General features: G+C 49.0%; 1 protein-coding gene across 6 annotated transcripts in view; it reads right to left on the minus strand.

Moving 5' to 3' along the window:
* LOC112544843 (protein phosphatase PTC7 homolog) overlaps positions 1-13980 on the minus strand; it is a 95442-nt gene that overhangs the window by 24000 nt on the left and 57462 nt on the right. For 2 of the 6 annotated variants that reach the window (XM_075914698.1, XM_075914697.1), the window contains one exon: positions 121-8626. The exons of 2 other annotated variants lie outside the window; for them this stretch is intronic. In XM_075914698.1, coding sequence (XP_075770813.1) covers positions 8216-8626 — 411 coding nt within the window. In that variant the 3' untranslated portion in view covers positions 121-8215. Of the gene's footprint in view, positions 1-120; positions 8627-8888; positions 13287-13980 lie in introns of those variants that run through there. 2 more of the 6 variants (XR_012898731.1, XR_012898730.1) reach the window with 2 other exon arrangements.

A 13980-nucleotide genomic window follows, 5' to 3' on the forward strand; every position in this document is an offset into this window, starting at 1 on the left:
ATTCGAACTAGCTAGTTCGAACTAGGCTTAATCCTCGTAAAATGAGGTTTACCTAGTTCGAACTAAGCGCTCCATTAGTTCGAATTAAGTTCGAACTAACGGAGCGCTAGTGTAGCGCCTAGGAAAGTGAGTTCAAACTAACGTCCGTTAGTTCGAACTAACTTTGTAGTGTAGACATACCCATAGTGACTGCTGTTGCAGTAGTCCTTGTAGCTGTGTCTGCTGCATCAAGTGCAGCTTGCAGGGCTATCCGTGATATTATCCAGCCTTCTGAAACAAGAGCCTGAAACTGTGCCTTTTTACTGTCAGGGAAATCTTCAATAAAAGTCTTGAATTTTGTATAATTATTGAAGTCGTATTTACTTAATAAAGCTGCATAGTTCGCCACTCTCATCTGAAGAGTGGCTGAGGCATAAACCTTCTTTCCGAACATATCCAGGCGTTTATTGTCCTTTTTGGATGGGGTGGAACGATTTTGTTGTTTGTTCCTCTGCTGTGCAGCGTCTACGATGAGGGAGTTGGGTGGGGGGTGGGAAAAAAAGGAATTGAGAACCGTTAGGGGGGACATAATATTTTCGGTCAGCTTTCCTGCATGTTGGGAGGATAGATGCAGGTGTTTGCCATAGTGTTTTAGCGAGCTCCAGGATGGCTGGATTAATATGGGCTGGGCTGAAGGATGTTAGTGACTTCATGTTGAGAGAGCTGAATTTCTTCCATAGATATATTTAAATTGATAGCAACTCTTTTAAATAATTCTTGAAAAGAGGAGAGATCATCGGAGGCATGAGTGACATGTGGTAGCAATGTCTGTTCCATGGTGGAGGCTGCGTTTGAAAGTAATAGAGATGTAGAAGCTGACATAGGAGAGCAATGACTTTCACAGTCAGTTCCCCTCATGGAGGTGTGGGGTGATAAGTTTAAGGGAGAGCAGGGCTTTGCCATGTGCTTGGTCTTGCATGGTTTCTTTTTATATTGTTGAGGTGGTTGATTGAACATTTGCCACTGTGGGGGGCAAAGCATAGGCGGTGGCATCCAAAAATAAGGAGCCCAGGGAGCCATTTATGCTCTAAAAAAGCCCTGTTGCTGATAAGCAGACCCTATAGAGCCCTCCCTATACGGCTGAGGTGAAAAGGCAGGTAAGCACTCTTCCTCATCCTCAGAGAGGGCAGAGAGGAAGTCAGAATAATCAGAGAATGGAGATTGAGGATGTATGTTATCAGTTAAATTATGCGACTGTGAAGTGGGGAAAATTGCCAGGTCTTTGTGACTAATGAGGGGAGTATGCTCTGGTAACTGTAAACAATTCCCCCCCCCCCCCCATAGCTCTCCTCTGAGGTGTTGCCCCGGTAATGGGAGGGGGGGCCAGCATGCAGCAGTTGGTCTGTGAGGGGATTCCTCAATGCTGTGCTAGGAGCGGGAAGAGCTCCTATAGCCAGTGGGAGGGCAGTGCAAGCACTGCTGAGTCAGTCAGCGCAGAACGTGAGGAGGCAGGGGGGAGACCTGTTGCCTCAGTAAGGGCAGTCTTTTTTACATTTTTATTGCCCCTTTTTGTACTCGCATGAGGTTCCTGGGCGGTCAAACGTGCTCAGGTGGTTATTGCCTGAGCAGTGTGTCTTTCTCCGCTCAGCGTGCCGCTGTCTGGGCTGCTGGTTCAGAGAGCTCGCCCCTGCCTTTGATGGCTTAGGGGACGTTTGCCTCATAGGTGCATTGGTCAGACCTATTGTGTCTGTCCTTGTCACAATAGGACATTTTAATTCGTAGCTCTCTGTCTTCATGTGCTTTCAGCTTAGCGCAGTGGGAGATAGGCATTACGTTCTTGCAGAGCCCGCAGCTTTAAAGCCGAGTGGCTAAAGACAGCAGTTCAAGACTGCTGTGGGTTTTTTTTTTAAACCTAGCTCTAAACAAGTGGAATAACTAACTATTAACCATAAAACTGTAAAGGTAAGCTAATTCTAAGAACAACTGTTTGAAGAAAGGGATTTGTGAGAAGTCTTTGCGGAGCAGGAGAGTTCCGTCTGAAGCCAGGAGCAGTGGAAAGGAACTGAAGGGAGGGGGGCTGTGCATGCGTGATAGTACTGAGGGAGGCTCATGCACGGCCCCCGATACATTGCTGAGAGAAAAATCCGTCGGAAAGCGCTGGGGCGCTCAACACCTCATGGAGCACCCCCAGTAATGCTTCTCAACAAAGAACCTTCTGATCTCTTTCTGTCTTGACATCAGATACAGACACGAGCAGTCTGCCTGATGCTTCTTTATTGAGACTGTTCTTCCCTGCTAACCAGAGAAGGGCGGCCGGCAGAGTTATAGTTTTAAAGTGCTTGCTCACAAATGCTAGAAGTCTAAATAAGACGGGTGAACTAGAGTGCCTTGTAAAGGAGGATATTGATATAATAGGCATCAGGGAAACTTGGTGGAATAAGAACAGTCAATGGGACATGGTCATACCAGGGTACAAAATATATCAGGAGGACAGAACAGTTCATGCTGGTGGGGGAGTGGCACTAGACGTGAAAGAATATGTAGAATCAAATGAAGTAAAAATCTTAAATGAGCCAAAATGTTCCATAGAATCTCCATGGATAGTAATTCCATGCTCCAATAACAAGAATATAGCAGTAGGGATATATTGTCGACCACCTGACCAGGACAGTGCTAGTGACTGAAATGCTAAGGGAGATTAGAGAGGCTACCAAAATAAAAAAAACTCAATAATAGTGGGAGATTTCAACTATGCTCATATTGACTGGGTACATGTCACCTTAGGACAGGATGCAGAGATAAAATTTCTTGATACTTTTAATTTTAGAAAGGGGAGCCACACAAAAATGAGGAGGTTAAACAGAAATTAACAGGTACAGTGACCAAAGTAAAATCCCTGCAAGCTGCATGGAAACTTTTCAAAGACACCATAAGAGAGGCCCAACTTACATGTATATCTCAAATTTAAAAAACACAGTATGGCTACGGTTACACTATTAGTTTTGCCACAAGAGTCTATGCAAATGAAGCGCAATTAACATTTTCCCGCGCTTCATTTGTATACTCTTTCATTCCCTTTTTGTGCTAGGTGTTTTTGTGCAAAAACAGGCAGTGTGGCCGTGGCCATTTTGCACAAACCCCCCTTTTTCCGCAAGATCCTTATACCTCTCCGGGAAAGGCATAAGAGTGGAGAGGGAGGGCCCAGGGCCCCCTACCCCACCACACCCTTATGCCCTGACAAGGGGCATTAGAGACTCAGCCGCTGGGCCATATTGACTCCCAGACTGGGGGAGCTAGAGACTAGGCCGCTGGGCCACATTGACCCCCAAGGGGCGTGGGATGCACCAGCCCCATGACAGTATGTAAGATCTTGACCACAGTTTCTGTTAAGAATCTTTCACATATGCCCAAACTGTACGGGCCTGGTCTGAGGCCTAGCTAAGACAACTAGGTTTAGAGGATAAAATAAAAAAGAACAAGTTAAAAATCACCTAGAAATGTTAGATGCCTGCAAGTCACCAAGGCCTGATGAAATGCATCCTAGAATACCCAAGGAACTGATAGAGGAGGTATCTGAGCCTCTAGCTATCATCTTTGGAAAATTATGGGAGACACAAGAGATTCCAGAAGACTGGAAAAGGGCAAATATAGTGCCCATTTATAAAAAGGGAAATAAGAACAACCCAGGAAACTACAGACCAGTTAGTTTAACTTCTGTGCCAGGGAAGATAATGGAGCAGGTGTACCAGAAAGCTAAACCCATCTCCATTGAGTAAGAATGAAACTGCACGCCCCACGTTTAAGTCTGCAACTTCCGAGAATTGCTGTACTTGTTGTATAAGCGCTATTGTATGCTGTACCAAGCCTTATTTGGTAATGAACCAAGCTTGAGAAGGAAGTTAAGAGCAAAGTTAAAATAGCCAATTATGTTTTAGCAAGCCATTTAAGACAGTTTTAAGAGTCTATATAAGAAGTTAACTAGCCAACGCCCGGGCTCGGCTTTGCTTTGAGCACTGAGCTCCTTGGCCGAACATTGTTTGCAAACAATAAAATTGAGTTGGACCCAGCCTAAAAGTGTGAGACTCTTCTGTGGGCAAATTAGACTAGCCTCCAGGGGACGAACCTTGCAATTTATGCAACACGGGTAATTAAGGAAATCATCTGTAAACACTTGGAAGGTGGCAAGGTGATAGGTAACAGCCAGCATGGATTTGTAAAGAACAAATCGTGTCAAACCAATCGGATAGCTTTCTTTGGTAGGATAATGAGTCTTGTGGATACGGGAGAAGCGGTGGATGTGGTATACCTAGACTTTAGTAAGGCGTTTGATATGGTCTCGCATGATATTCTTATCAATAAACTAGGCAAATACAACTTAGATGGGGCTACTATAAGGTGGGTGCATAACTGGCTGGATAACTATACTCAGAGAGTAGTTATCAATGGTTCACAATCCTGCTGGAAAGGTATAACAAGTGGGGTTCCGCAGGGGTCTGTTTGGGACTGGCTGTCTTCAATATCTTCATCCACGATTTAGATATCGGCATAGAAAGTACGCTTATTAAGTTTGCAGATGATACCAAGCTGGGAGGGGTTGCAACTGCTCTGGAGGATAGGGTCATAATTCAAAATGATCTGGACAAATTGGAGAAATGGTCTGAGGTAAACAGGATGAAGTTTAATAAAGACAAATGCAAAGTGCTCCACTTAGGAAGGAACAATCAGTTTCACACATACAGAATGGGAAGCGACTGTCTAGGAAGGAGTACAGCAGAAAGGGATCTAGGGGCTATAGTGGACCACAAGCTGAATATGAGTCAGCAATGTGATGCTGTTGCAAAAAAAGCAAACATGATTCTGGGATGTATTAACAGGAGTGTTGTGAGCAAGACGCGAGAAGTCATTCTTCCGCTCTACTCTGGTTAGGCCTCAGTTGGAGTATTGTGTCCAGTTCTGGGCACCACATTTCAAGAAGGATGTGGAGAAATTGGAGAGGGTCCAGAGAAGAGCAACGAGAATGATGAAAGGTCTAGAGAACATGACCTATGAGGGAAGGCTGAAAGAATTGGGTTTGTTTAGTTTAGAAAAGAGAAGATTGAGGGGGGGGACATGATAGCAGTTTTCAGGTATCTAAAAGGGTGTCATAAGGAGGAGGGAGAAAACTTGTTCATCTTGGCCTCTAGGGATGGAACAAGAAGCAATGGGCTTAAACTGCAGCAAGGGAGGTTTAGGTTGGACATTATTCCAGTGTTTGACTACCTTCCTAAATTGCCCAGGGAGATTGTGGAATCCCCATCTCTGGAGATATTTAAGAGTAGGTGTGACAGGGCGGCCCCACCCCGCACTCGAGCTCAAGGAGTCCACCTGACCCAGGTGGCTGAGTGGGCCTGTCAGGGTGCAAGCCCCCTATCGTGCCTCAGTGCCCCCTGACTGTCCTCATCTAGCCCCTCTCAGGGCAAGTTACAGTCTGTATGGGTTGCTCATCATTGGCATCGGGGTTGTCTCAACTGCCCTGCTTACCTAGGCTGCATCATGATCCGCCTCCAAACCAGGGCTTTGTCTCCAGCCCCTAGCCAGGGGGAGTCTTGGCTGGCCCTCTTCCAGCCATTGCTGGCTATCCCCCAGCTTGTCTCCCTCCAAGGAACTCCTGCTTCCTCTGCAGTCAGCTCTCCACTGGCCCCCTAAGCAAACTGTGCTACCCTATTTATAGCTGATAGCTGGGCTCTCATTAGCCCAACAGCTTCAACTGGTCCCTCTATTCCCACCCTGACTCAGGGCCTGAGTCCTGGTCTTAAAGGGCCAGTGCAGGGCAGGCACCCTGTCACAGGGCCCCACCCCCGAAGCTCAGGTACAAAAGACCTCCGAAGGACAAGGAGCTGCTGCCCGACCTCTAGAGTGGCAACTGCTGCAACCAGAGCGAGAGGTACTGGACCAGCTAATCAAGCCGCTACCCACCTTGGGCTGAGCCCGACCACAACACAGACTACACCATCCAACTCCCCTAAACACGGGCACCGCACCCGCTGCATAAGAACATAAGAACGGCCGTACTGTGTCAGACCAAAGGTCCATCTAGCCCAGTAGCCTGTCTGCCAACAGTGGCCAGCACCAGGTGCCCCAGAAGGGGTGGACCGAAGACAATGATCAACCAATTTGTCTCCTGCCATCCATCTCCAGGCTCTGACAAACAGAGGCCAGGGACACCATTTTATCCCCTGGCTAATAGCCTTTTATGGACCTAACCTCCATGAATTTATCTAGCTTCTCTTTAAACTCTGTTGTAGTCCTAGCCTTCACAGCCTCCTCTGGCAAGGAGTTCCACAGGTTGACTACACGCAGTGTGAAGAAGAACTTTTAAACCTGCTACCCATTAACTTCATTTGGTGTCCTCTAGTTCTTCTATTATGGGAACTAATAAATAACTTTTCTTTATCGGCCCTCTCCACACCACTCATGATTTTATAGACCTCTATCATATCCCCCCTCAGTCTCCTCTTTTCTAAACTGAAAAGTCCCAGTCGCTTTAACTTAACCTGTCTTCATATGGGACCCATTCCAATCCCCTAATCATTTTAGTTGCCCTTTTCTGAACCCTTTCTAAGGCCAAAATATCTTTTTTGAGGTGAGGAGACCACAGCTGTACACAGTATTCAAGATGTGGTCATACTATAGTTTTATACAGGGGCTGTAAGATATTCTGTGTCTTATTCTCTATCCCTTTCTTAATAATTCCTAGCATCCTATTTGCCTTTTTGACCACCGCAGCACACTGTGTGAACGTTTTCAGAGAACTGTCCACAATAACTCCAAGATCTCTTTCCTGATTTGTCGTAGCCAAATTAGCCCCCATCATACTGTACGTATAGTTGGGGTTATTTTTTCCCAACGTGCATGACTTTACACTTACCCACATTAAATTTCATTTGCCATTTTGTTGCCCAATCACTCAGTTTGGTGAGATCTTCTTGGAGTCCCTCACAGTCTGCTTCTGTCTTGACTATCCTAAACAGTTTGGTATCATCCGCAAACTTTACCACCTCACTGCTTACCCCTTTCTCCAGATCATTTATGAGTAAGTTGAACAGGATTGGTCCCAGGACTGACCCTTGGGGGACACCACTAGTTACCCCTCTCCATTCTCAAAATTTACCATTTATTCCTACCCTTTGTTTCCTGTCTTTTAACCAGTTCTCAATCCATGAAAGGACCTTCCCTCTTATCCCATGGCAATGTAATTTACACAAGAGCCTTTGGTGAGGGCGTGCAATTCCAGCCCCCTCTCTAGCCCCTTCTCCCCTGCTTCCCAGACCGAAACTAAAACTCTCCTCCAGCCCTGCCCTCAGCCAGGGGTTCGACCCCGCCTTCCTCCCTTTGTCTCTCTCCCTAGGAGGCAACCTGTCGGACAGGTTGTGAGACCCTTGCCTAGTGACTCATCTGCTGTCTTGTTGGGCCGTGCTACAAATAGCCGCCAGTGGAGGTCACCCACAGCCCACTGCCCAAACCCAGCAACCAGCAAGGCACCATCACCACACCACACTGGGTTACACAGCAGACAGCACCCCCCCACTACGTCACAGAGGGACCTTGTCAAAGGCTTTCTGAAAATCTAAGTATACTATATCTACTGGTTCCCCCTTGTATGCATGTTTATGAACCCCTTCTAAGAACTCTGGGGGTATGTCTACACTACAAATTTAATTTGAACTAACAGCCGTTAGTTCGAATTAACTTTAATAGCAGCTATACAGTTATGTAAAATAAAAGAGATTTTTTTTTTTCAAACAGGTGTCTTTATTTGACATTAGGAAGGGGGGTTAGGGAGGGGAAAGGGGAAGGAGGGGAGGGTGGAAGAAAGCCCCAGTGGGGCATGCAGGGAGAGTTCAGTCCTCCTCCACCAGGAAGCTCTCCCGCAGGGCTTCCCGGGTCTGGACGGCCCCCCGCTGGGCCTCCTGGATGGCGGCGGTGCGGGGCTGCGCATACTGGCCAGTCATGCGGTCAGCCTCAGCCATCCAGGCTGGCAGGAAAGCCTCCCCCTTCCGCTCACATAAATTGTGCAGCACACAACATGCTGCCACCACGGGAGGGATATTGTGCTCGGCAAGGTCAAGGCGGGTGAGAAGGCACCTAAACCATGCTTTCAGGCGTCAGAAGGCCCCCTTCACCATGATGCGGGCCCTGGTGAGCCTGGCATTGAAGGCCTGCTGGGAGGGGTTGAGGTGTCCCGTGTAGGGCTTCATTAGCCAGGGCTGTAGGGGGTAGGCTGCATCCCCCACCAGGCAGACGGGAATGTCCACGTCCCCGACCCTGATGTGGCGGTCGGGGAAGAAGGTCCCGGCATGCAGCCTCCAGCACACGGAGGAGTTGCGGAACACCTGTGTGTCGTGTGCCTTGCCGGACCAGCCCACATTAATGTCCGCGAACTGGCCCCGGTGGTCAGACACGGCCTGCAGGAGCACGGAGAAGTACCCCTTGCGGTTGATGTACTGGGAGGCCTGGTGTTCCGGGGCACGGATGGGGATGTGCGTCCCATTGATGGCCCCCCCCGCAGTTGGGGAAGCCGAGGGCACCCGAACCCCTGGATGATGGCGTTCGGGTCGGCGAAGCGGACCACCCTGCGGAGCAGCACCCTGTTGATGACCTTGACTGCCTGCAGGGAAACACACCAAACTGTGAATCACTGGGGTGCCCGGGTGGCTGGGAGTGTTCGTTCCCTGGCACTGCCCCGAGCCCCACTCCCAGAAGCAACCCCCGCTGCAATTCTGGCCGCAGCAGGCGGCGTGTAGTAAGGCCGGGACAGACTGAACCCTCCTGTGCGGGGCACTTTCGCCTCCTCCCCGTTTTCCCTGGGGCGGCCCATCCCCTCCTTGCAGCTCCCCTCCCCCCTGCCCAGTGGCCGGTGAGTGCCGTACCTTCACAAGCACTGCTCCGACGGTGGATTTCTCCACGCCAAACTGGTTCCCGACGGATCGGTAGCTGTCTGGCGTGGAGAGCTTCCACAGGGCGATGGCCACACGCTTCTGGAGGGGGATGGCAGGCCTCATGCAAGTGTCCCGTCGCCGCAGAGCAGGGGCGAGCTACTCGCAGAGCTCCAGGAAGGTGTCCTTCATCCTGAAGTTCTGGGTCCACTGTTGGTCTCCCCAGCACTCCAGGACGATGCGGTCCCACCAGTCGCTGCTGGTGTCCAGACGCCAGATGCGGCGGGGCACACTGGCATCCGGGTGCTGCTGCGGCTCCTCCACGGCCCCCAGGGAGGCGGGGCAGGGGGCTGACGTGCACCAGATGGTGCCAGGCAGCCTCGAGCCATTGCTGGCAGGCTTGCAGCAGCAAGTCCAAAAACTGGAGCAGAATGCCCAGGGCGAGCTCTGGCTCCAAGGTGCCAACTGTGGCGACGTCCCAATGGGAACCACCGACACAGGCAGGTGGAGAGGAAAACGCTTTTCTGTCCCTCGGCGAGGTAGGCAAGCAAGCAAAAAAGCTGAGAACCGGCTGTCCAGGGGGGTCCCTTTAAGCACAAGCCTCAGATAGCCTTAGACAGCCACACAAAACAACTACTGACCTGATGCCCTGCCGGAACCGGTTTCAGCTGCCCTTAAATGCGACCCAGCGTCCGATCAGTGTGGACGTGCTATTTCGAATTAGCAAAATGCTAATTCGAATTAGTTTTTGAGTCTAGATGCGTTATTTCGAATGAGCTTATTTCGAATTAACTAATTCGAAATAAGTTTGTTCGAATTAGCGCTGTAGTGTAGACATACCCTAATAGATTAGTAAGACATGATTTCCCTTTACAGAAACCATGTTGACCTTTGCCGAACAAATTATGTTCTTCTATGTGCCTAACAATTTTATTCTTTACTATTGTTTCGACTAATTTGCCTGGTACTGAAGTTAGACTTACCGGTCTGTAATTGCCAGGATCACCTCTAGAGCCCTTTTTAAATATCGGTGTCATGTTAGTCGATCGTCTAGGGGACCCACTGTTTTTTTAGCAGGCTTCCTGCTTCTAATGTACTTAAAAAACATTTTGCTATTTCTTTTTGAGTTTTTGGCTAGCTGTTCCTCAAAATCTTTTTTTTGCTTTTCTTATTACATTTTTACACTTGATTTGACAATGTTTATGTTCCTTTCTATTTATCTCACTGGTATTAGACTTCCACTTCTTAAAAGATGCCTTTTTGTCCCTCACTGCTTCTTTTACATGATGGTTAAGCCACGGTGACTTTTTTAGGTCTTAATATGTTTGTTTTTTAATTTGGGGTATGCATTAAAGTTGGGCCTCTATTATGGTGTCTTTAAAAAGTTTCCATACAGCTTGCAGGGATTTGGCTCTAGTCACTGTGCCTTTTAATTTCTGTTTAACTAACCTCCTCATTTTTGTGTAATTCCCCCTTTTGAAATTAAATGCCAGAATGCTGGACTGCTGAGGTGTTCTTCCCACCACAGGAATGTTGAATGTTATTATATTATGGTCACTATTCCCAAGTGGTCTTGCAACGGTTATCTCCTGGACCTGATCCTGCGCTCCACTCAGGACTAAATCGAGAATTGCCTCTCCCCTTGTGGGTTCCTGTACCAGCTGCTCCAAGAAGCAGTCATTTACGCTATTGAGAAATTTTATCACTGCTTCTCTTCCTGAGGTGACATGTACCCAGTCAATATGGGGGTAATTAAAATCCCCCATTATTATAGAGTTCTTTATTTTGGTAGCCTCTCTAATCTCCCTCAGCATTTCAATGTCAGTATCGCTGTCCTGGTCAGGTGGTTGGTAATATATCCCTACTGCTAATTGCTTATTATTGGAGCATGGAATTACTATCCATAGCGATTCTATTGAACATGTTGATTCATTTAATATTTTTATTTAATTTGATTCTACGTTATCTTTCACATACAGTGCCACTCCGCCACCCACACGGCCTGCTCTATCTTTTCGCTATATATAGTTCACCCATCTTATTAGTCAGACTCCTAGCATTTGTGTACAAGCACTTTAAAAATTTGCCACTGCTTATTTGTCTGCCCTTCCCTGATGCATTGGATTCCTTTGGATGCGGTTGTTTGTCTGCTCTGGCCCATGGTTTGCCCTCTCCCCTCCTCTCTTTCTGACTACAGCTTAGAGAATCTCTATCAATGGATTCTCCTCTAAGAGAAGTCTCCCTCCGATTCACGTGCATCTCTGCACCAATCGGCTTTCCCCCATCTCTTAGTTTAAAAACTGCTCTACGGCCTTTTTAATGTTTAGTGCCAGCAGTCTGGTTCCACCCTGGTTTAGGTGGAGCCCACCCTTCCTATATAGGCTCCCCCTCTCCCAAAAGTGTCCCCAGTCCCTAATAAATCCAAACCCCTCTTCCCTACACCATCGTCTCATCCACGCATTGAGACTCTGAAGCTCCGCCTGCCTACCTGGCCCTTTGTGTGGAACTGGAAGCATTTCCGAGAATGCCACCATAGAGGTCCTGGATTTCAGTCTCTTTCCTAGCAGCCTAAATTTGGCCTCCAGGACATCTCTCCTACCCTTCCCTATGTCATTGGTACCTACATGTACCACGACCACTGGCTCCTCCCCAGCACTACACATAAGTCTGTCTAGATGCCTCGAGAGATCCGCAACCTTCGCACCAGGCAGGCAAGTGACCATACGGTTCTCCCGGTCATCACAAACCCAACTATCTATGTTTCTAACGATCGAATCACCCACTACTAACACCTGCCTCTTCCTAACTGGCATCCCCTCCCCCTCAGAGGTATCCTCAGTGCAAGAGGATACCGCAGCATCCTCTGGGAGGAGGGTCCCAACTACGGGATGGTTTCCCTCTGCTCCCATTGAATGCTCTTTTCCCTTGAGACTTTCATCCTCCTTAAGAGCACTGGGGCTCTCAGACTGGAGGTGGGACAGTACTACAGTGTCCCGGAAAGACTCATCAACATATCTCTCTACCTCCCTTAGCTCCTCCAGTTCAGCCACCCTGGCCTCCAAAGCCCGAACTCGGTCTCTGAGGGTCAGGAGCTCCTTGCAACGGGTGCACACATACGCCACCCGCCCACAGGGCAGGTAATCATACATGTTACACTCGACACAATAAACAGGATAGCCCCCACTCTGCTGCTGGGCTTCTGCCTCCATTTTTCTAATGAATAAGTTTAAGTATAAACTGGGATTCTTTTTACACCTCTGGAATATAGATTATTCTAAGAGTTATGTTTTAAAGAAGGTCAGAAGTCACTAGTGCCCTCTAACCTCCCTCTCCAAACTCTCCTGTTAGCTGTTCCTGGTCGCCGAGTATAGCTCTGGTAGCCCCTCCCCCTGACTGAGGCGCAGCCAATTAACAGAGGCTTCTAGATTTCAAACCTTTTAGAAGCGTGTCACGAATTCACCTCGCTTCCCCCCCCCCCTCCCCGCCCCAAGTCCGTGTGGGATGGGGTCCTCGCGTTAACTGCACGGAGGCTCCTATCCCTAGCTTTATTCTGGGCTTGCGCCGTAAAGGGGGCTCGGTACGGTCCACGCCCAGGTAGTTGGGAAAGACCAACCTACCACCCAGCAAGCCCCCCTAGATCCCCGTGGTTGGTGCAGGATCACCTGCTGTCTGGGGTGGGGAGAGCTCGGCACCCGCTGGGGGGTTACTCACAGCCTCCCCGGTCTATCGGCGTGTTGTCGATGTAGGTGTCCCCGGACGTCGCGGCCCCGGGCCTCGTGAGGGCCCCGGGGTCTCCGGTCTTCCGGTGAGCTCCCAGCAGCCCCTGCCGAGTCGGCCCCTCAGGCCGCCCGGGCGCGGTGCTTCGCGCCTGCCCCTGCCGGCTTCGGCGCCTTACTCCGCTGCCCTGTACCTCCAGCTGTCCCCTCCCCCTCCTCAGGTGCCGCCGTCGCCGCCCTGTAGCTCCCGCCGCACGCCTCCGCCCGTTTGCGGGGACTCTCGTGCCGGTCCGCCGCCTCCTGCCGCTTCCTCCTCCTCCCAGCTGGTCTGGCCGCTTTTTAAATGCGGTGCGCAAGCCTGTGCGCATGCACCGCACCGCCGGGGGAGTGAGTCAGTCTCTCCTCCCTGCCCCTGGATCGCGGGGCTGTCCGCGGGAGTGCACGGGGCCGAGGGTGCCCCGTCACAAAGCTCCTTCAAACAAACCAACCAACCAAACAAAACAAACCAAACAAAACAAATCAAACAGACAAACACAAGCTCAGCACACTGCAAATAACTCCCTCACACACAAACACACACTCCAGACAGCCACTTACCACAAGGGTCCCGTTTTTACTCCTCTTTTACCTGGAGAACTCCCTCTCCAAACTCTCCTGTTAGCTGTTCCTGTTCGCGCTGGTACAGGTAAAAAATAACCCTAACTATACATACAACATGACGGGGACTAATTGAGCTACAACTACCTATCTTGGTGTCATCATGGATAGTTCTCTGAAAACATCCACTCAGTGTGCAGCAGCAGTCAAAAAACCAAACAGAATGTTAGGAATTATTTTAAAAAAGGGATAGAGAATAAGACAGAATACCTTATTGCCTCTACATAAAACCATAGTACGCCCACATCTTGAATACTGCGTACAGATGTGGTCGCCTCATCTCAAAAAAGATATATTGGCACTAGAAAAGGTTCAGAAAAGGGTTTGGAATGGGTTCCATACGTAGAGAGGTTAAAAAGACTTGGGCTTTTCATCTTAGAAAAAAAGGAGACCAAGGGGGGGGGGGGGGGGGGGGTAGTAGAATAGAGGTCTATAAAATCATGACTGATGTGGAAAAGTGAATAAGGAAAAGTTATTTACTTATTCCCACAATAGAATCATAGAATAATAGGACTGGAAGGGACCTCAAGAGGTCATCGAGTCCAGCCCCCCGCCCTCAAGGCAGGACCAAGCTCCACCTACACCATCCCTGACAGATGTCTATCTAACCTGTTCTTAAATATCTCCAGAGAGGGAGATTCCACCACCTCCCTTGGCAATTTATTCCAATATTTGACCACCCTGACAGTTAGGAATTTTTTCCTAATGTCCAA

The sequence above is a fragment of the Pelodiscus sinensis genome, unplaced genomic scaffold (genome assembly GCF_049634645.1).
Source record: "Pelodiscus sinensis isolate JC-2024 unplaced genomic scaffold, ASM4963464v1 ctg92, whole genome shotgun sequence".
Lineage (NCBI taxonomy): Eukaryota > Metazoa > Chordata > Testudines > Trionychidae > Pelodiscus > Pelodiscus sinensis.